General features: G+C 38.7%; 1 protein-coding gene across 1 annotated transcript; it reads right to left on the bottom strand.

The window, feature by feature from the left end:
- LOC132030022 (AP-4 complex subunit epsilon) lies at window positions 1-23,435 on the bottom strand. The gene is made up of 11 exons (XM_059419488.1): window positions 22,775-23,435; window positions 21,688-21,873; window positions 19,428-19,643; window positions 19,224-19,334; window positions 17,792-17,989; window positions 17,578-17,709; window positions 16,739-16,795; window positions 16,430-16,546; window positions 13,688-13,765; window positions 9,316-9,459; window positions 1-1,577 (listed from the first exon to the last, which is right to left on the bottom strand). Exons 1-11 carry the CDS (start codon window positions 23,339-23,341, stop codon window positions 483-485), a joined length of 2,901 nt encoding a protein of 966 aa, XP_059275471.1. The 5' UTR covers window positions 23,342-23,435; the 3' UTR covers window positions 1-482.
- Window positions 23,436-24,383: the final 948 nt, after the last annotated feature.

Below are 24,383 nucleotides of genomic sequence, written 5' to 3'. Positions count from 1 at the left end.
TTCTGCAAAACTATCTGCGATTGCATGGTATCCAGATTCCACCGATACAGCCAGTATCAATTTAACCTGAAAAATGATTATTACTTTACATTCACATAAGGGTACAATACCTCTCCAAATGGTACAGTTTGCCTCCAGGAAAAAAGTAAATTGAGTGGTCTCAATAAGATAAGAGGAAAATGAAAATTCACATAAAACACAACTCTAACATGACTTGAACCGCACTGCAAATCCATTGTCGTGACCTCCTCACCTATTCCTACCAGTTGAAACCATTTTTACATAAACTTCCCACCTGCAACTGCTATAAAATAAACCAGGCTCATACAACAATTAGTACCTTGCAGATTGTATTTTCAATTGAAAGTTTTGCCATCAAACATATTTGTAGCTTTCCAGCAAACATAAATCTAGTTCAATCATCATCGACTCATCAAAAGGGCCTCAATAGACGTCAAAACACATAGCCATGTCCATGTACCTTAACCAAGCAAATCCTTGAATAAGTTGGGATTCTGTGTCGCTGGCGTCACACCCATTTGCCTCACAAGCGCATCTTTTTCCAAAGCCTCTTTAGTATTTGGTCCTTTACTTAATTGTGTTGTCAGAGTAACTGCACTTCCTGTCCCATGACCATTCCTGTCGGCTGCATGTGAAATTCCAGAGAGAAGATTTGCATCACCACTCCCAGTTGAAAGGAGATTTGCTGTTTCCATATTCTGTCCACTGAAGGAAGTGTCACCATAAAGAGACATAAAATCAGGCGCTTTAGGAGCACTACTGAAACCTGGAGCTGTAGTTCCTTCATTTAAATCAAGCAAGCCTTCTAATTGCCTAAAAGGATCCACAGAAGTTGCATTACTAATACTAGTTGGTTCACCCATGTCAAGCAAGTCTGGAGGTGGTGGGGGACTTGCTTTTACAGCACCAACATCAGAAGGCCCACTCTTTTCTGCATGAGACTTGTCAGTGGTATGGGTGTTTGGCCTTGATGCCTTGTGGCCAGCAACAGGTCTTTTTTCAGATTTTGATGCACCCCCAAAGAGGGAAGCAGCAAGTTTTTGCTTTTCTGGATTAATCTCCTCCTGTTGCCTTCTTGAGTCATAAGATACATCACGTGCTTTTGAGCTTAAGCTGCTTGGTACATCACGCTGAGTCGCTCCATTCCGAGTCTTATGGGGATCAGAGTCTGAAGTAGATGGCGAGGAAGAGGAATAAGTTTGCTTACCCCACTTCTTTTGAACACCATCAAGCCGTAGCTTGATTTCAGATGAGCCTGTACCAGACACAGACAACTTTGGTGCAACAGCTTCATGAAACTCTCTGTGATAAGTTGGTTCTGGTACGGGAACAAGTTCGGTTGAGGATACTGGAGGAGGTCTTGATGGCACAGAAGGTTTAGGAAGCTCGTAGGCTTCAAATCTAAGAGAATGTCCCGAGGATCCATGTTGTTCTTCAATACTAAAATTGCTGATACTTATAGCTCCTGATCGCTCATTCTCAGGAATATAGGGTTGAGCCCCCTTATTCAGTGACTCTTGAACATAACCATTGAGAAACGATAGTTCTCTATCAACCTGCAGAAAATTTACAAAATAGTTGCAGGTCAAGTTAAACAAAACAAAAATTGAAAAACAAAAAAAATGAGCCCTATGACACAGAGTAGACCTTATGAGTGATAGTTTGTTTAGTTAGTTAATTAGATATTATCTTAGTGACTAGTTGTTTGGATCTTTGGTTGGTAAACTAAAACTCGTCCTTGATTTTCTACATGGAATTGCTCATTTGTGGATTAATTGAGTCTTCCTTGTTGATTATCAATTAGTATAGGTTCATTAGTAGGAATCAATTCAGAGGATTTAGGTTTAACATACCTAGATTTGCCTATAATTCCTTTACTAATTGGGTGTTGCTTTTATCTTAATTCCTTGCATTTTAATTTCTTTTTGAATTTCTAGAGTTTCCATTAGGAATCTTATCATTTGGTATCAAGAGCTTGGTAGAAGAATTGTTCCATCAATTCTTCATCCTTGTTCTACAAAAAAATTTAAAATATATATATATATATATATATATATATATATATATATATATATATAGAAAATTCGAAATTCTTCAAAAACCCTAAAAAAAATTGTGTTTGTTTCGTTGATTTGACACTAGATTCTTGTTCCCTAGTGTTATTTGAGTCAAATTCCAAAATTTCAAGTCAATTGGATCATTTTTTAGTCATCCACCATTAATGGAGTTTGAAGGTGGAAGAACTTGAAGGTGGTCTTAAAAAAGAAGAGGAAATTAGGGCTTGGAAATCATTGGGTTTGTTTCCACTTAGTGGAGGGGAGCCTAGATTCGAAATTTGGGAATTTTTGGAGTTGATTTGAAGGTGATTGGCAATTTGAAGTTCTTGATGTTCTTGAAGAACTTCAAATCTTCATAGGAAAGAAAACCCAAAAGGTGTGTTTAATTCAAAAAGTGTTCAAGTCAAAGGTGTTTGTTGGGCCAAAATAAAAGGAAAAAATAAAAAAATACCAACTGATATATATAGGCGCTCAAATTTAGCCAAAAAAAAAAAGGGTGAAGCAGGGCCCAGCTGATGTCAGCGCGTCAGCCCCTGCGCAAGGCCTACTCTCAGCCTGAGAGTGCGTGAGGGCCAATTTCAGAGGCTATTTTCCTCTGTTCTTTTGCCCTGTTTTAAACAAATTCCTCCCCCCTATTTTTTCCAGCCCAAAAAATTTTTTAAAAAAAAAATCTTTTCTCTTCTTCAAGATTTCTCTTCTTCTAATTTCTTTTCCTTGATTCTTCAAACTAATTAACAATTAGTATTTGTTCTTACTTGATTGTTAAATTAGTTCTTGAGTCCGAATTTTATTTCGTACCAATTTCTTCAAGCTTTTCTCATTTTATTTCGTTGAACGTTTATTGGCTCTTGTCCGTTTGTTTTGAGTCGTCCGTCATTCCTAACACAAGAATCCATTCTTCCACAAAGCTTAGCAATCGTGAGGCTTGATTGGACAAGTGGTTTTCATTCCCAACCTTGGATGAAGCACTAGGTTGAGTGGTAAACTTGAGAGTTAAATACGAGCTACGTGAGTACTTTACTACTAATATTGTTTGTTGAGTTTTGTAGGTACCATGACTAATTCCGGAGGACAATCTCATGATGGAGAGGACCCAATGGCTCTCTTACTTAGGGAGTTTGCAAGGACGACCACGGAGATGAGTGCAATGAGGGCGGATGTGGGAAGTATCAATGTTAGGTTGGCAAATGTGGAGCAAACTAGTAGGTTGGGCACTCCCCAATCAAAAGATGGGGATGTGAATGTTGGAGATGACGTGAGTAGGAAGCCCAACACCTCACCAACCATAACCCCGAGACAAATACGTGTGTTATACTATCCCCAAGCTAATCTCAATCCTTCCTCATCCATTCAACCCCCTACTAATCCAAATGCCGACGCCTCGGGATATGTGAGGCAAACCAACCCCCTTAACCAACCCCAATTATACCAACACGCTCAAGAGGAACGTCCACCACACGTGACCTCGAGAGTCACTCCACCAATTGTTTCCCACACAAACCCAAATGCACCAACGCTACAAAACTCTACCCCGGAACCATTTCCAACCCAATACCACAATCCCACTTATGAAGAAGAAGCTGAGGCGTATGAGCGGGGGAGATGGTGGAGGAGCCACGGTAAGGAGGGAGACATGGGTATGATGCCCAAAGGGGCCGAGGAGGTTTTGGTAGACCCTATGAGAAGCGGGGGAGATGGCAAGGGTATGAAGATAGGGGAGGTCAAGACCGCAACTTGCATACTATCAAGGTGGAACTTCCCAAGTTCAAAGGTGGGAGTGACCCGGAAGAGTTCTCAGAATGGAAATTGCCAAAGCGAGAGGATCTTCCTTACTAACAACATCTCGGATGCGTTGAAAGCAAAGTATGCCCTCGCGATTTGGGGGTATGCATTCACTTGGTGGGAATCCAAGAAACATGAGAGAGCTCAACGACATGTATTTGATGTGCCAACTTGGCAAGAGTTGATTGAGCTCATGGAAACAAGGTATGTAACACCCGACTATTATCAAGGTAGTAAGAGTGTGGAACAAGACTTCGATGAGTTTGAGAACTTGAGGTTGAAATCCAAGATCGAAGAGCACTTGAACTACACGGTGATCCGATTTGTGGCCAATTTGAACCATGATATCTCCAAACCCATAAGGCTTCATTCCTATACCAAACTTAAGGAAGCATTTCATGATGCAACTAAGGTTGAAGCGGATTTAAAAGCGGAGAAATCTTGCAAGGCTAAGAATGTGTCATCCTCATCATGGAGCATGGATAGATGGGAAAAGCTCAAGATCACTACTCCAATTCCTCAAGCCAAGTTCGACTACAAAGCCAAGGGTGAAGACAAGGCTAAAGGAGGTAACAATGTTAAACCTAACTTTCCTCGTCCTTCTACTATCCAATGTTTCAAATGCCAAGGTAGGGGACACATTGCAAGTGAATGTCCCAATAGGAGGAGGCAATTGTGGCCGTGCTTTGATGGTTATCGAGCAGGTGAAGAGGAAGTGGGTGGTGGAGGAAGTAGTGATGGCGAACCGAAAGGTGAACATGAGAGAAAATTTGAAGAGGAGGATGATGAACGACAACTAGAGGAGAATATTAATTCGGCTTGTGTGTTGCGAAGGATCATGGGTGCGATGAATGAGAGAGGAACTTGATCGAAAGGGAAACCTTCTTCCACTACATGCAAAATCATGGATAAGGTGTGCTTCTTGATGGGTGATGGTGGTAGTTGCCAAATGTGGTGAGCGTAACATTGGTTGACCATATGAAATCTCCAACAAGAAACATCCTAGCCCTGCAAAGCCTTCAACGATGGTTCGATGATTGTGGAGAAGCGAGGGTCACGAAAGCGGGTTGTAGTGAAGTTTAGCATTGGCAAGTACGAAGATGAAGTCTTATGTGATGTGGTGCCAATGCAAGCATTTCATATGTTACTTGGGAGACCGTAGCGCATTTTGATACGGATGCTCGACATAGTGGGAGATCTAACAAGTATTCCTGGCGTCTTTGGGGGTAGAAAGCATACTCTTACCCCATCGACACCTGTCAGTGAGTGAGGACTATAGAATCATGAAAGAGCTCCAGGAGAGAATGCAAAAGGAAGAGGTTGAAAAAGAGTCCTTACTTAGCCAAGAGGATCAAGGGTAACAAAAAGGAAAGCCAAGATGTGTACACTTGCCAAACCAAGCAATTGCTTGAAAGGCGTTGATGAGGGGGGCTTCATGGTGTGCCTTGTCAACAAGGATCACTTATTGCATACTAACCAAGATAATAGCACTTTGCCTAGTATTGTTTCTTTTCTTTTGCGCAGAATATGGTGAGAGCTATTTCGGAGGAGATACGAAAGGATTGCCTCATTAAGGGTATTGAACATCAAATTGATTTTGTGCGGGATCCCAAATTCCCAACAAACGGCATATAGGAGCAATAGGAGGAAACTAAAGGAGTTGCAAAGGCAAGTTGAAAAGCTCCTTAAGAAGGGTCTTGTCAAAGAAAGTCTTAGTCCATGATACCGGTGATTCTTGTTTCAAAGAAAGATGGCACTTGGAGGATGTGCATTGATTGTAGAACCGTCAACAAAATCACGATAAAGTATCGACATCCTATTCCTAGACTTGATGATATGTTGGATAAGCTATGTGGCTCAAGTGTATTTTCGAAGGTTGATCTTAGAAGTGGTTATCACCAAATTCGTATGAATCCGGAGTGATGAGTGGAAAAACGACCTTCAAAACCAAGTTTGGTCTCATGAGTGGCTTGTTATGCTATTCGGCCTGAACCAATACTAGCACTTTTATGAGGTTGATGAATCATGTCTTGAAGCCCTTTATCAATAAATATGTGGTTGTCTATTTGATGACATTCTTGTGTATAGTAAAACAATGGAGGAGCATGTAGTCCATTTGAGACAAGTGTTTGATGTCTTATTGCGTGAAAAGTTATTTGCTAATCTCGAAGTGTTCTTTGGGGTTGATAAAGTGGTATTCTTGGGTTTTGTTGTGAGTGTGAATGGTGTGGAGGTTGATGAAGAAAAGGTGGAGTCCATTAGAACTTGGCCAACTCCCTAAAAATACAACCGATGTAAGGAGTTTTTCATGGGTTGGCAAGTTTCTATAGGCGATTTTGTGAAGGGATTTAGTACTATGCCTCCTTTTTAACCGAATTGATAAAAAAAGGAAGTTAGTTTGTTTGGGGAGATGAGCAAGAGAAGGCTTTTCAAGAGTTGAAGTCCATGTTGATTTCGTCACCATTGTTGCAATTGCCCAATTTTGAGAAGACATTTGAAGTTGAGTGTGATGCTTTTGGGGTTGGTATAGGTGGAGTATTGATGCAAGAGAGGGCAAGCCGTTTGGCTTACTTTAGTGAAAAGCTAAAGGGCTTCTCGAATTACTCACTTATGACAGGAGTTGTATGCACTTGTGAGGGTATTGACCCATTGTCAACATTATTTGTGGCATAAAGAATTTGTGATTCGTTCGGATCATGAGTCCTTGAAGCATTTGAAGAGCCAATCCAACCTCAACAAGAGAAATGCAAAATGGGTTGAACTTATTGAAACATTTCCTTATGTGATCCATTACAAGAAGGGTAAGGAAAATGTGGTGGCGGATGCTTTGTCTAGAAGGTATGTTTTGCTAAATACGCAGACTTCTAGAATGATGGGATTTGAAAGCCTCGGGGTTTTATTCTCAAGATCTCGATTTCGAAGAACTGCATGTGAGAGTTGACTCAAGGAAACGAGTTGACCGATACCAACTTTTTTGAGGGTTCTTGTTCAAAGATGGTAGGGTGTGTGTTCTGTGAGTTCATAGAGAGCTTTTGTCAAAAGAAGCTCGTAGTGGTGGAATGATGGGGCACTTTGGAGTTTCCATAACACTTGACATCCTCCATGAACAATTCTATGACGTCCAAATGAAGCATGATGTGGAGAAGCTTTGTGGACAATGCTTGGAGTGCAAGCACGCAAAATCAAAGACTCGTCCTCAAAGTATGTATACTCCCCTTCCCACTCCTATTAGTCCTTGGATTGACATTTCTATGAATTTTGTGTTGGGTCTTCCGAGAACCAAAAGGAGCGTGATAACGTCTTTGTTGTGGTAGATAGGTTCTCAAAGATGTCTCATTTTATACCATGCCATAAATGTGATGATGCATCTCACGTTGCTTCTTTGTTTGTGAATCACGTGCTTAAATTGCATGGAGTGCCTCGCATATTGTTAGTGATAGGGACTCCAAGTTTCTTAGCCATTTTTTGGAAGAGTCTATGGGGTACACTGGCACAAGCTCATGGTCTCTACTTGCCACCCTCAAACGGATGGTCAAACCGAAGTAGTGAATAGGACTCTTGTGAAAGCACTTAGGTGTATGATTAGAGGAAAACCACTTCTTGGGAGGATCGTTTGCCTTTGATTGAATTTGCTTATAATCGGTCCCTCCATTCCTCTATTGGCATGACTCCATTTGAAGTTTGTTATGATTTTAATCCCTTGATTCCTTTAACCTTAACCCCCTTGTCTAGTGACGACGTTGTGAGTTTAGATGCAAAACAAAAGGCGTCCGAAATGGTGAAGGTTCATGCCAAAGTGAAGGAAAGGATAGAGAAGATCAATACTAAGGTGGCAAAAAAGCAAAACCATGGAAGAAAGAAAGTGGAATTTCAACCCGATGATTGGGTTTGGGTCCACTTCCGGAAGGAAAGATTCCCTCAATTGAGGAAGGGAAAGTTGAGAGGAGATGGTCCTTTCAAAGTCCTTGAGAAGATCAATGACAATGCCTACACGATCGACTTACCGAGTGAGTATAATGCTCATAATGTTTTCAATTTAAGTGATCTATCTTCTTGTTGTAGGTGAGCCTTTAGATTCGGACTAATCTTCTCCAAGAAGGGGAGGATGATATGATACCAATGGGCACCACTCCTTCAAGGCCATTCACTCATAGCCAAGCCAAGGAACTCCCAAGACTTGCAAGTGATGTTTATGAAGAGAGAGGCATTGGAGGCGCTTGAAGAACACCTCTCAAGAGTGTATAACATGTGGATGATTGCTTGGGAGGATGTTGAAGATGAAGGCATAAGAAGGGAAGCCATAAAAAGTGGCTAGAAGTGCAAATGGCCAAAGAAGAGCCAATGTTGGCTATTTTTGGCCAACTTGTGGCTAAGTTTGCAAAAGGTCACTTTTGGGCCTTAGTTGTAAAAGACAAGACTATATATAGTTGCTTTAGTCATTTCATTGGGTTTTTAGCTTGATTAATGAAGAAAAACCTCTTATGAGTGATAGTTTGTTTAGTTAGTTAATTAGAGATTATCTTAGTGACTAGTTGTGTGGATCTTTGGTTGGTAAACTAAAAATCGTCCTTGATTTTCTACATTGAATTGCTCATTTGTGGATTCATTGAGTCTTCCTTGTTGATTATCAATTAGTATAGGTTCATTAGTAGGAATCAATTAGGAGGATTTAGGCTTAACATACCTAGATTTGCCTATAATTCCTTTACTAATTGGGTCTTGCTTTTATCTTAATTCCTTGCATTTTTATTTCTTTTTGAATTTCTAGAGTTTTCATTAGGAATCTTATCACATCCACGGAGAAAATAAGTTGGTAATATGAAACACACAACACGGAAATATCAGCACCCTAAAATTTTTCAATCTCAAGCCACAGAAAGTCAAGTATATGTAGCTTGAGAAAAGCAGCTAAGGATTAAATTTGAAGCACCTACATGAAGACGACAATTTCAAACAATATGGCTTACATGGGATAGTAAGAGAGGACGGAACCATCTCCAGGAATCTTCCGAAAAATAAGCATGCAAACTTTTTTCAAAAAGTTCCAAGCCTACTATGAAATGATAGACCCATGGTTTGGCTCATTTAAGGTAGGTGACCCACATTTTACCCCAGAAATTGTACACTGGCAGGTTCAAGACATTCTAGAAACAGTTCAATAAGTTTATTTATATACTTTTTTAGGGGAAGGGGGCTAATGCCAAACGGGGCGATAGAAGAATAACGAAACCAGTTATATTCAACAACACTATTGCCTAGTGATGATGAATTTCATAACAGAATTGATCAGTAACAACATCCTTCCATAAGATGGATGCATGTACTTTAATACTCATAAAATGGATATGCGGTGAAAACATTTTCTGACAACCCTGTCGGTATGTCTAAGCCTGTTTATAACTTGAGAATAACTTTCGTTAAGAAAAATGAAATAAATTCTGCAAACAGTCCTTACCTCGATGTCTTCACAGCTAGCATCCATTGGCATAATACTTTCAACAGCACGAGCATCTAAGCCAACAACCGATTGAAGTTCATATGCTCGTTGCTGTAAATCTGTTGAATTTGATGCTAACAACTCTTCAATGAATGATTGACACTGCATTGAACCGATACTTCAGCAGTCTTAAATTTTATTGAAATTTGAAAGAAAATCTAGCATTGAACAAGACACTCCAATACATTGATTTTTCCCCTTCCCCTGTTTTGGGAAAATGAATACATGAAGATAAAACTACTGAGTACTACTAGTGACTACTAGAAGCCATAAATGAGAATGAATCCTACCCAACAATATTAAAGGAATCTGGGAAATCAACATGGAGTTGGGGCTAAACTTTGCATAGTATGTCAAGACGATTTCTATAAAGCCATTAGTCATGTTATACTATTTTTTTAATCAGCTTTACAATCAAAAGATGCAAACCACTGTTAGGTTAGTAGGACACTCCTACTCTTTAGGTTGCAACTGGCTCCAGTTTCATCTGTTCTCACTGTACAAAATAGGACTCCCTCACTTCTGGTGAACGGTCTTTACTCTTTCCTATCCGAAGTCATTTTTACTGATATCTGCTAAACAATTTTCATTGACCCGACTCACTGTTTAGACTGCCACATCTTTTACTTCATCTGTTCTTTTTTTTTTATGAAAAAGGTAACAGTTAGTCTATATATCCACAGGTATACTACATCAAAATATGTAGTCCCCCTTCAAAAGTATTACATCTTACATATTGTCCTCCTATATTCCACTAGATTACAACCAATCTAAAGCTGTAAAACTATCTTCTGTTTGACTTAACACCTCCTGTTTACACCAAAAGTAATAAAGAGCTATACAATTCATCTTAAGTTTCTGAATGCTGCTCTGCTTGTCTTCAAAACATCTCTGATTTCTCTCCTTCCACACTGTCCACCATATACTTGCAGGGACAATCTTCCATCTCTCCTCCTTCTTTGTTGCATTGCCATCCTTGTTCCAGCTCCTCATTATTTCTTTTATGCTTCCTGGTTTCACCCATTTGATCTTCCTCATACTGATAAAAATTTGCCAGAGCTGGTCTGTCAACTTGCAGTGCAAAAAGAGATGGTTTACTGTCTCTGCTTGCTCTCCACATAAGTAACATCTTGCACAAAGTTGAAATCCTCTTTTCTTCAAGTTTTCATGTATCAGCACTGCCTCCTTAGCCAATAGCTACGAAAAACAGTTCACCTTGTAAGGAATTTTTCTTTTCCAAATCATCCTCCATGGCCACCCTTCCGCATGTATTCCTGTTGAGTTCAGATTCCTGTATGCAGAATTAACAGTGAAGCTTCCTGTACTCTCAAATTTCCATTCCAAAGTGTCACTTTCCCCTGATAGATTGTTGAACTGTGCAACTGTGTCATAAAATTCTGCAATTCTTGTCATTTCCCAATCATTCAGATTTCTTCTAAGATTTAGATTCCAACCTTGCCCTGTCCACATGTCAGCCACTGTGGCTTGTTGGGTTTGACACAAAGTGTATATATCTGGATACATTTGCCTCAAAGATGCCTGGCCACACCATCTTTCATTCCAAAAAGATACCTTCAGACCATTACCCACTTTGAAATTTGACCTAGCTAAAATCAGTGGCCATAAGTTTCTAATGGATCTCCACACACTACAACCATAAGGAGTAGTAACCACTTCTGTCATCCATTTATCCTCCAGCCCATATTTTGCAATGATAACCTCCTTCCAGAGTAAGTTATCAGTTGTTGCAAACTTCCACAACCATTTCATCATCAAGCTTTTGTTCTGCCTGATCATATCTCTTATGCCTACTCCCCCTTCTTTTTTGTCGATGGTCATCTCTTCCCACTTGACTAGGTGGAACTTCTTCTTATCTTCATTTCCTTGCCAGAAGAAATCCCTTCTCAGTGCATCAATCCTTTTTATCACATTTACAGGTGTGGGGAACACTGACATCATATATGATGGAAGCGCATCTAGAACAGTGTTCACCAAGGTTAATCTACCCCCCAAAGAGAGATACTGACTCTTCCAGTTTGTCAACTTCTTCTCACACTTCTCTATCACTCCACTGAAAACAAAATAGGACTCCATCACTTTCTGGTGAACGGTCTTTCCAATCCGAAGTCATTTTTACTGATATCTGTTAAACAATTTTCATTGACCCGACTCACTGTTTAGACTGCCATATCTTTTACTTCCTCCTCCTTTTTTTTTTTTGGATCAAGTAAAAGTTTTCACTGATAATAACAAGGCTAACTTGGCCGTATACATGGGGTATACCAAACAAAGGGAGAGAACTACAAAATATGGTTCTCTCCAAAAGCCATCCAATCCTCTATAGAATAGGACTACATGGGTGCACCAAAAGAAAATAAGGCATCGGAGACTACTCCTTAGTTGAGCAAAGCTCATCTCCACCCCTTCAAAAGCTCTCATATTTGTCTTTCCAAATGACCCGCATTAGAGCAACAGGAGTAACATTCCACGCCTTGTGCCTTCTTCTCCTCGCTCCACTCTTCCAACTGAAAGAACAACTCCTTCGCAGATCTTGGCATAGTCCAAGAAATGCCAAACCACATGAAGATGTCCCACCATAACCTCGTGGCTAGTTTACAATGAAGTAGGATGTGATCCATGTCCTCGCTTGCCTCCTTACGAAGGAAACACCAACTTAAACAGACAACCTTTCGTTTCCTAATATTCTACGCTGTCAAGATCAGCGAAGAAGCTCACCTTCCTCAGCACCTTAGGAATCCAAACCAAATCATGTGGAAAACTATCCTCCGCTCTCACCAAGAGCTTCTTGTAGAAAGAGCCGACAGAGAAAACTCTGTTACTCCCCAACTCCCAACTCAAAGCATCGGGACCATCGACTGGCTCACGTTGCTTGTGAAGTAAAGCTAGCAATCTCTGGACATCTCATTAACCACCAATATTAGACTTTTTCATTCTTCAACACCCCGCCTCACGCCCAGGGCTGGACAGCTGGTGCTGGATAATTTAATATGGGGCTCAACATCGGGTGAGATGATCCTGCTCTAATACCATGTAAAGAAATGGATCTTGGGCCTAACTCAACCTCAAAAGCTAGCTCATGAGGGGAGGATTTCTCATGTCCATATAACGAGACCACCCATTTCATTAACCACCAATGCTAATACATGCATTATTTTCTCTAATACATCCCACCAAATGACCCTTAATGGTCTAAGGTCTGAACCATTCAAATCCAGACCTCCATTAAGTGCAAACAAATGAAACAAATGTGGGCTTACTCTCCTGGTCAGATAGTAATAGTATGAACAATTTCTTTAATCTTCCTTTCTAAGTAGTGTAAAATTATAGGTTACAAAATATGAAGTCTTAGCTCACTTCAAAATAACATGGAGGCAACCTGCTATTTCCCCCTTTTTACTATGGAAGAACATTTTTTTGTTTCCACACTGTGTCAGGTACCCGCTTTGGGACCCTGACTTATGTGGATTCGCCGTGTAGCGCCCGTTAAAGGGGAAAATGCTCCCTGCCAGACTACCCGAGTCCTTGGATTAAGGGTTGAGGGATTGGCTCGAAGCAAGTCCTTTGTTAAAGGGTGCACCATTGTTAAAAGGTAGAGGGATCCTATCTATCCCACCACAACTAGTGGTGGTAGCAATAAATAAGAAAGCAATCATCAATCAATATGCCTAACTTTTGGGATTGGTTGTATGAATCCTTTGTCCATCCCGCTCTAGTAGGGCACATTTCTTTCCAATATTACATGATCTTTTATGGAACATACGTATTAAAGCAATATGATACTTTTATTCCTTGGATAAAGACAAAGACAAACGGTTACATTCTCATTTTCTTGCCCACATGAAACTCATTTGATTAAGATATAACTTTGAAGTGTTAAGCTCCTCATCAGCAATAGAACATTTCGTCGGTGGTTCTACCGAAAAGAAGAAAAAACTAAAACTAAAAAGTTTGCTATATGATTCTAAGAAATTATATTTAATGGTAATCTCAGTTTCCCATCGCCCATTGAAGCCCAACTTGTTTGGGACTAAGGCATAATTGTTGTTAGTAGTGGTTATTCTGCATCTGCAAAAATGGGATCTTTTTTTCTCCCTTTCTAAGAACTTTTTCTTCTTTGACAAGAAACATGGGAGTTTATTCAAAATGGAACCAACAGGTGCAGATAACGTCACATGCCAAAAGGTGCGATCTGGTGAATCAGCAAAATAAGCAAAAACCTATCAGCCTAACTGTTGAGCATGTATTAATCAATCTTGTCTAAAGGAAAAGAAAGACTGACCGACCTGGTTCGAAAAGTAAATTTACTTACCTCAGGCAACATGTCCACTTTCCTCCCAGCTGCTATTTCAAATGAATAAACTTTCATAAGTGCTGATATTGCATAAGCCTATAACAGAGGAACAGAAAATCCATAAGGAGTTCAAACATAAGGCACAGCAGAGAAGGGTTTCTATAGACTTTTAACACTCTAAATAAAGATCACAAGCAACCTGTCAAATAGTTCGCCTGTAAAACCTGATGCATAAAGTGCTACTTGCCGAATAATTTCACTTCATAACCAAGAATGTAAGTTGTAGAAGTTTATCAAAAGTCTATCAGTCTTGGCATATATTCTCCTGTACTAGTTGTCGGAGGCCCGGGCTTATAAAATTAGCAATTTCTTGCGCAGATTGCCCTTCATACAGAAAATTTGTGGGTCAAAGTACCCTTATTCGCTAGTCTACGAAACCAGAGATTCTAGGTTCTATCCCCAACAGAGTCGCAAAAAATTTTGCAAGGCAAAGTTTCAAGCGAAGTTACATTGAAACTTTGCCTTGTCCGGCATAAGTTGTGTGATAACTAATTCGCTCGAAATACGTTTATATAAAATTTTACCTTGTCCGGCATAAGTTCTGTAGAAATAAAGTTATGCCGGATAACTTAAATCCTACAGAACTTATGCCGGACAAGGCAAAGTTTCTATGTAACATTTAAAATATTCATTAGATTAACATTGAGCTAACATATAACATGTGCGTTGAACAATAATAGTAGCCTACTAAAATGCAAAATAAATACATTTTGGGTTATTTCTTAAAATAGTTTTGGTTATAGAGAGATTTAGTCACCGTGGGTGAAAATATACAGGGAGTATAATAGTACATAAATATAACACTCATATAATTTTAGATATATAATCCTATCTCTTGCTCTGTTTTTTTTTTTTTTTTTTTTTTTTTGGAGAGGTACACAAAACGTCATTGCATCTGGCCAATTTGACAAATATACAATGAGAAGGCTTGAATCCTTCTTAGAGTATGGCTGCAACTTTAAAAAATATAAAAAAAATGGTCCGTGAAAATGTAGATTGGGCAAAAAATATGTGCATGTAGTAGAATAATATGTGGGACCCTAAGCAAACTTTTGGTAAGAATTCAAGAACATTTGTCACTTTTTTTTTTTTTTTGATGACATGGGAACCCGCAGCCGCTACCCTTCGGGTGTGCACAGGGTAAACCCAGCTCCTGTGCAATAGCTCGCAAACCACACAGGAGAGGTAACCCGCACTAGGCAAGCCCCGTGCAACGAGCTCGACCCAGAAGGCAAATCCCCCGGCGGTGGGGTTTCGAACCTGAGACCTCCATTATGAAAGCCCCATGCTCAACCAACTGAGCCACCCTTGCGGGTTAGAACATTTGTCACTTGTTTGTTGCTCCTTTAGGCTCTAGCATCACCTTTGTAGCATTTGGAGTATAATTGTCATCAAACTTTCAAAAATCTACCAGAACATATAGTACATGGTACATATGCAAATAAAGGTCAAAATAGGGGCAAAAATGAAAGTTCTAAAGATGTGAGGACTACAAAATTCATGGATCCTCACTTATATATAGTTATAATTTGAACAACTTTAAGAATTTCCTAGTTCCACAAAAGTAATGATTTAACTACATAGCACTAACTTTACATATGCTTTGTCTGCTCCAAGTCTTTTCTTTACAATGGACCCCAAGGCTTTAGTTTAGTGTAAAGTGCAATGCATGATGTTTAGGTAGGCGCATTTCACAGGTTCGAGCCTTCCTAGTTACTGCCAACAAAAGTTTGGCATTTAAGTGGAGTAGGGTACAGGGGTGGGTCCATTAACCCGAATATCAAACCGTGCGCCACAGGTTCTCCGGAATTTCTCGGTTATCCCAAGAAAACAATCTTTCACAATAGAACCAGGATATAGCTCAAACGGTTTCTTGTTTGCTTACCGTCTTTACCCAACAAAATAACCTAATCTTTTGCTACTGTAGAAAGGAATAGTTGCCAGCTTTTCCGCTTCAAAGAAATTCAGTATGCTATCGAAACAAGGAAAAATAGAGAAGAAAGTTTGATCCACCTTCCGAGGAAATTACTTGTACAATTTCCTTTTACTAGTCTCGACAAGTGACCAAGGAACGCATATTAATGGACAAAATAATCTATCAAAGCCCATATAGTATATAAAATAATATACTAATATTTTAACCTGCTGTTATGGAACGAAGTTCGCAACATTAACAAGTACTTACAAGGCTCTTTTGGAAAGTCAACTAGCCGCCATGCTAGTTCCAATAAATGATAATTATGGTATTTATCGTAATGAGATAAAGAATCAATTACTACAGTACAGAGGTACAAGACAGCAGGAGGTCCTCAGATACACCATTATGAAAGACAATAACTTTTGGAACAAAGCACTTTTGTTAAAGAAGATGGATCACCTTCAGATATCTAAACACATAATTCTAGGACCTGATATCCTGGACAATCATACCGTAGGGGCTATCCTCCCATGTTGCTCAGATCATATCCTCTCAAGGAGGGGTGTCGAGTTAATTAAGAGCAAAAGGCAAAGATGGTATTTACAATTCTGAAAACCAGAAAGTTGAGGAAGCTTTTCGGAACAGAACACATTTCATTTGGTGAGTTTTCATCACAACTGTCAACTAGCTTTTAAGATTAAGCGGATCATATTACAGAAATATGCCATACTAGAAGCAGGCACCTCGCAACTGATATAAAGCAGCAATTAAACCTCACATACCTTGACCTTATCATCAGTTGAATGTGCCTCAGCAATATCACTTATTTTCCCTGTGATATAGGAGGCAGAATACTTCCCATCAGCAGTTCCATACTCCCCCAAGACCCAGCAAATAACCTGGCAATTCACAAAGTTGTGAGTTAAGCACCAGAAGAGGTGAACTGAGAATGTTACATATACACATGACATGAGCTCTGGGCAGAGCATCATTTTGTTACTGTAAGTAGGAAGAGAGAGATGGAGAGAGGGGAAGAGTGAGAGAGATGGAGAGAGGGGGAGGGTGAGAGAGAGACAACTCATTTTGGAAACCTGGAGAAATGCAGATGGAAGTTTTGGCTCGCCCATGATACGCAAATATGACTCCACCTGCAACCAGTCAAAAGAGTTATCTGTTAGAGGTGCAAAAACAGGATATACGAAAGCAATATCTTCTGCACAATTATTTACAACACCAGCAAGATACAGAGAAAAACATAAGCTCATCCAGAATCTGCAACAAGAGATTCAAATTTTCATCTTGCCATGATGGAGAAAAAAGGAAGTAATCACACAATTTAAGTTACTCACAAATTAACATAACAGAACAACCATTAGCTTATTCTCAGGCTACCAGAACGGAAAACAAAGTTAAGTTCCTTTAAAACAATCTAGAAACTAATTTACCTCAGGCCCCTCAACTACCAAAACCACCTTCCGGTAAGAAATAAACTATAGCCTTGATTACTACTTAAATGAAAATAAGACAACAGGCCACCAGTTTCTAGCATAATAGCTATCTAAACATATCTTCTTTTTTCTTTTCCTTTTTGTTATTTTGATAAGTTAATACCAATCTAAACATTTCTTTTTTATCAGTTAGTTTATTTAGTTTTGAGAAGATTCTATCAAAGTTGTGCTAGCTCTTAGCCTTTTAAAAGTTTCCATCTGAGAGAAAAATAAATTAAAATCAAAAGATTCAACAGGCTCAGGACAGTAATGTTTTTCACAGATAAAGTATAGTAACTATTAATGCATGAGGAAAATTCCATATACAAGAAGTATTCCAAAGAGTAGGCACAGGACAGTACTATTTATCAGAATGTCAGTATCCATTAAGGCCAAAAAGAGAATGCGGCATCAATAGAACAAAAAAGGTTGAAAAGACATACAGCTGATGATCTCAGCTGGCTATCTGCAGTATCATCTTCTTCTCCAAATCCCTCGGCAATCAGCCGCATCAAGTTGTGGGCAACCTTTAAATTCACTAGATCTCCTGCGTGCTCAAACACTTTATTCATGGTCTGTAAGCACATCAAAAACATGGTAGTTGGTACGACAATACAGAAAATTCTATGGTAAATTAAATTGCAAAACTAAATTGACCTGGATAAACCATTGATTGCTCGGTGCAAACTGCTCAGCAAGTTCGACACATCTGGATGCTATCTCAGTTTTATAATGGTTATCATTTATACTCATCATGTAATCAATCATACGGTCAACAATAACTTCTACATTCGATGGCTTTGTCATCTTATACAGCAGCTCGAAAGTCTTCCGCTTCAGCGTGTCATCTGGGTCCTGTATTAAAATGGTCCGCATCATAAACAGAAACAACCAAAGAAAGCATCTCCATCTTCCAAACCGTATTGATTAATAGCTATCTCTGTATAATAAAAGGGAGGAAATTTTTCCTTCTTGGGAAATTAATAATTGCAGCCAATTTCCATTTTCCTATCAGTGTTACCCAGAGATACCATAAAACAAACTAGATAGCTAACTAGCCATAATGTAAAGAATAACCCGAATTGTGGAGGGCGAAAGCTACTTAGAAGTTGGCTAAAAGAAAAGTTTATAACCCCTTGGTTACATATCTCAAAATATGACTTCAAAGACATGCAATATACCCATGCTGTGATCACTAAGTTGAATAATTATTTTATTCAAAACCCAAAGTTCTAGCACGAAGAGTTTCTTATTCTGGCTTTGCAAGGAAAAAGAAAGAAAATTATTTTCAAAGTTTATTTAAAGGTTCCAAGGCTTGCTAAAGAAAATGTTTAATTTCACCCGAAAAAAAATTCTAATAAGTTGTGGGCAGAGAGTGTGTTACGGGTCTTAAACAGCCGGTCCAAATCTTAGACCTTAAGAAAGGAAAGAAGCAACGTACCAATCGGACAAAAACAAAGGAAAGAAGCCAAGTCTACATGGTTTCATGTCTTCGTCTTTTGCGTTCAACTTGGGAAGTAAGCCCATACTAGTACTCAACGCAATTGAGCAGTCTATAAAGATGATCAAAAGTCCAGATTTTACGTCAGTTTAAGGTAATGCGAAGAAATCAGGGGTGCAAAGAGGCTCCATTCTATTTGTAGGTTTATTGCTTCTTTAGGTGGCATCAGCTTGGTCTTCTTTGAATTAACTGCTATGTCCAAAAAGAAAAAGATGAAGCTAAAGAGACTGATTATTGCTCTAACCAGCATTTGTTGATTGAAAAGCATCGGAATTCTATAACTTTTATAATGTTTGACCTGATACAGTTCACAAGACTAGGGTCGCATATTTCACTCAAACTATATTACAGCTCTCCCGGTATTGCAATCCACAATAAATCTAGCATAATAACCAGTTACAATTTAAAAAGAAAAAAGGGATGTATTCGCAAATAAAGGTGCTGCATTGCTGAAATACAATACCTGAACGTTCTAGCAAATAGCAATATATTGCAGGCATAAACAGGAAGGACAAGCCAACATTGTCGTGGCTCCATAAATTGAAATATCCTTTGTTTTTAACAGACCTGAGAAATAACATTTCTCACCTCTAAACAATCAATCACGGCCAGTTGGTGCTGCTCAGCAATTTCTGCGCTTATCTTTATTAATCTACCAAGCGCATCAATCCCCAAGTACTTTAGATTATGGCTATCATTCTGTGCACCAGGTAACTTGAACGAAATTAGCTTCTAGCAAAGAGGTGACTGCACAACAACAAAAAGGTACACAGCAGGATAAAGAAGACGAACCTTCAAAAATTTGGCAACTGCGTCTGCCGCAGATTCTAATACCTTGGGGTTAGGATGTATTGAGGAAACACAGCATATGCACTCATATAGAATAGCATTTCCTATATTACTTGATGAATCACTCTTTCTCATAATGTCACCAACAATTGTATACATTTGTTCACTGGCTTTCTTGTCACCGCTTCCAAGTACTGCCAGAATTTTCAATAATTTGATCTGCACGTAAAAGAACAGAAACTGAGCTTGCGAGTAGGGACCCGTTTCTTGTCAAAAAATAGAACAGAGATAGACAATGGAACAGTTCAAAAATCTCTACAAAGTACAAACAGATAATTAAGAAGATGAATGGATAAACACTGATAAAATCTGATGGTTACATTCCCCATCAGATTGCTTGCGCTACTTTATTCAGCAATCTACAAGTCTTTCCTATACAAGTTATACATTGTATTAAGCCAAAAAGTTGACAACTTTTCATGCGAATATCGCTGCCTTCTATGTTTCCTCCCTATTGTTCTGTATTAAACTACTACTACATATGATTAAGGAAGTCAGCAGCACGTGTTTTTCCTCTCAATCCATGTGCAAATGAAGAAACTAACATTAGATTTAGTACCCAAAAAAAGGGTAAAGGAACAAAAGTAATTGATTCCTTCCAGTTGCAGAGGGGAAAGAAGCTTTGAAAGCTGACTTAGAGGGTCCTAAGCCTCCTATTTTATTTTCTCAATAACTCAAAGCCCTCACCTTTTCCATTTCCTCAATGTTAACATTTCTGTTTCCACCCAAAAAAAAAAAAAAAAAAAAAAAAAAAAAGGCATACTGTAATTGCATCCTATATGGCATAACTTTGTTTAAAAGTATTTTGACCCTAAAGTTAATGCAATTACTGGCAGAAGTGGTTAGTTCTTCATCACCTTTATATGGGATCAATTCTATTTGCCAAAAACTAGATATTCTGCATGGCTAGAAAATCTTAAACTGTGCAAACCTGTTTTGGCTAGAAACATTCATAAAATGAAATTATTCATTCAGTGGTCAATTTAATAATCAACCATTGATGGTGTCAGCTATATTCTTTTTCCTTTTTTGGGATAAAATTGGGGTCAGCTATATTCTTAGATTTGGTAATCTCAAAAAAAATTATGTAAGCCAATGTTTTATTCTCAAACATCACGTTAAAACATTATTTCAGAGACACTAAGAGTAATTAGAAAAAGCTTGAACATTTTGAGAGTAGAATGATAGATGAAGATGTTACTCATAGGAGTGAGAGTAGACGGGATTGCAGCGCCAAAATGCAAACAATTTAGATATCTAGGTTCGTTGTTTCAAGAGAATAGACTGATAGATGAAGATGTTACTCATAGGATTAAAACCAGATGGTTGAAATGGAGAAGTGCCACTGGGGTATTATGTGATAGAAGGTTGCCTACCAAAGTGAAAGGTAAGTTCTATATAACATCCATAAGACCGACAATGTTATATGGTAGTGGATGCTAGGAAGCTAAAGTCCAACATATCCACAAGATAAATGTTGCAGAAAAACTGACCAGATCCGCCAGAAGGTGCAAGTATAGCGCGCATTGAGGATAAAATGCAAGAAGGTCGCTTGAGGTGGTTTGGACCTGTTTTATGTCGATCTACAGATGCATGGCCTTAGGTGTGAAACTATGGTAAGTGAAGGCATTAAAAGAGGACGGGCTGAACCTAAAGTCACATAGACGGAAGTTGTGTCGACAGACCTACAAATGCTTAGTAAAAATGCAGACTTAGCTAAAGATAGGGAACAATGATAGAAAAATATACATATAGGTGATAGGATGATAGCTACTAGTTGATGATAGGTTTTAGACTTGTCAGAGAACTTCTAATATAATTATTTATCATTTATATTATTATTTATGATATGTATATCTATATTTAACTTAATTTTTCATTTTATTTTATTTTGTATGACGATGATATGACATGAGCTTAAAAGAAAGTGAGGATTCATATAGCCGACCCCAACTTGTTTGGAACTGAGACATAATTATTGTTAGTTGTTTGTTGTTAGGACGGAAAGATTAGAACCTCAGAGGGCCAGCCCTCAGAAAGTGAGATGGTAGCATGGACTTGAATGGCTACTCCAGAATTTGAGAGAAATTTCACAAGAAGACAGGGCACATAAAAATAAAATATTTCCAGCTTTTAGCCTTTTACAAAGAAAATTCACGTGCATATCATGCAAGAGATCAAACTGGAACTTTGATTCACATACCTGAATGAATGGAGCAGGCATCTGATGATAATCATAACTCTTGGGCAGTCTCCGTTCCGCTACTTGTTTTAGAATGCTTACAAAGCTGACCACCAAATCTTTATAAGAATTAACATCTGCTAAGATAATATCATAAAGAGGGCACAGCGTAGAGCCCATCACACCAGGATCATTGTCACATAGCCTCTGCAAACCAAAATAATTGTTAAAAAACAAATAGAATCAGTTCCAGCCATAAAAGATCCATTTTCTCTTCAAATGCATCAACATCATCAGCATCCCTTTCAATGTGCACAAGCTTTAGTTCATTATCTACCATGACATCACTTATATCCTTATCACTCACAAATTCCACATTCTTCTCATAATTTTACCTATGACTAAATCCTCTCTTTTTTTATACAACACCATACTAAGGTCCTTAATATCCTTTGGGCGTTCATAAAATCATTAGAAAAACAAAATTCCAAAAATATCAATAGATCCTATTTTTTCTCCACTGTGCAGCTTAACAAGAAAGTGTTAGAAAAGCAAATGATATCTTCCTATCTGGCATCGGCCTAAGCCTTGGTCAGCAGAGTTACTCAATAATTGTGTTGGTAAGGGAAGAAGGTACCCAGTAGAATAGTCGGGGTGTGCCCAATGTGTTAGTAGAAGGAAACTTACACTATCTCGGATCATGTCCTATTTCGTCCTCCTAAGTCCCAATCTTGAACTCAAACACTAACAATTTTTCGTAACTCTTTTCCAGTAGGATAAATTTAGTAGCAAGGAAAATCCATGTTAAATTATAGTAGCAAGGAAAATCCATGTTAAATTAGTAAGTAACTTCAAGGGCGTCTTTTTTCTCTAAATACTCTTATCCATTGCTTAGACATGTACTCTCATGGAACATCTATCTCGCTTAATAAAATAGTACATTAATTTCTGCATAACTTATGCTGGATTGCATCTAATTACCTCAATAATACATTTATTCCACATCCTCACCACGAAATACGCAATGCAAACAAAAATTAACAATGCATTCTCAACAATCAATTAAACTATCACTACAAAACACGAAACATGTTCCAAAAGAATGCACCTTTCTGAAATTGGCAACGAGATGGCTAACAGACGACGGCGATTTCTGATGAAACCGATGAAGCGCCATAACCGCCTTCTTCCTAACAGCTTCTTTAGTATGCCCTAACAAATCCACAACTTGAGGCAAGACAGCTGGAATAGTCTCTTCATTAATCAACTTACAAACCGCATTCAAGGCGGCGCAAACAACCAAATAATTATCAGATTTCAAATCCTTCTGAATAGTATTAACAATCAATATAATCAAATCATGATCCTCGTTCAAAAAAAGCGTAACAGCTAAATAACCAGTACGTTTCAAATGCAAATTATCATCATGTGTCATTTTAACAGCATGTATATAACCAAAAGACGCATCGTGGCCTAACATTTCAACATAAACTAAACGCATAATATATTCTTTCATCTTCCTTTTAGGTATATCAGGTTCGATGATACGTTTTTTGAGGATATCGATCTCGTTAATAACGATACGATCTTCTTCAGCTTTAGATCGGGCTTCACCGATGGATTTAATTAAGTCGAGGAATTCTTTGGATTGACCAAAACCACCTTGGGAGCCCATTGCTAGCTCCCTACCTATTGTCTTTAATTGCTCCAGCTTTGGATCGGTGCCGTTTTTCGGGGGGGGTTTAGGGTTTGAGTGGATCTGAGGGGAATTAGAGAATAGAGATGCGTGTATATGCAGTACGGGGAGTGTGTTGGGTAGTGGAAGAAGAGGAAGACGACGACGATGATGAGGAGGGAGGAAAGATACTAGAAGATGGTTGATTGAGTAGATAGCACGTGTTTTTTGGTTAAAAATGTGTTTTGAGCTACATACGTAGGTGGTAATTTGTATTTTTTTTTTTTTTAAATAGTATGGTATCATGCTAATTGCTAATAAAGATAATATAGGAGTATATGCTAAGGCGTTACATGCATAGAGTTAGCAGGTAGCACAAGGTCGCTTACTCGTACTCGACTAGATAGCACATTCAAATTAGCAATACTTAACTAAGTTATTACATATTGATACTTGATAGAGGTACGGGCCTAGTAGATGTTGAGCCTATACTTAACTAATTTTGTCCATTTACCTTAACAGTGTTAAAACCATCCCATATATATATGGGTATATACACAGATATACATGTGTATACATATATATCATGTATATATACGTCGCCCCCTTATTTTCTCTTTAAACTTGGTCAGGCCCAATCCAACGAATCAAGACCCGACCCATTCATGCGTTAAAGAGGTAAACCTCTCTTTTCTTTTCCATTCATACCAAACGACCCTTTATCGTGTAGAAGGTTTCTCTTTGAGAGAAACCCTAAGCGCCGCTCGTTCCTTTTTCTCTTTCCTCCGTCATCGATGCCATTTTTGGCAATGGGTCAGGTGTACAACACCTTTTCCAGGTCTAGCATGGCCAGATGGAGTAAGCATTTAATGCTCTGTCCTCTCTCCACCATGCCTCAACCCCAAACACGGTATAATACTCAATTTTGCTTTGTTAACGGTCATCTGCCTGAAAATCTTTAATTGTTTTTGTTTGCATTTGATTTCGTGTAGAAGGGTTTCTTTTTTAGGGAAACCCTAAGCGCCGCTCGTTCCTTTTTCTC

This window comes from Lycium ferocissimum, chromosome 9 (genome assembly GCF_029784015.1).
Source record: "Lycium ferocissimum isolate CSIRO_LF1 chromosome 9, AGI_CSIRO_Lferr_CH_V1, whole genome shotgun sequence".
NCBI classification, from domain to species: Eukaryota; Viridiplantae; Streptophyta; class Magnoliopsida; order Solanales; family Solanaceae; genus Lycium; species Lycium ferocissimum.
The sequence above is the reverse complement of the archived record's forward strand: the minus strand, read 5'-3'. Positions and strand labels throughout refer to the sequence as shown.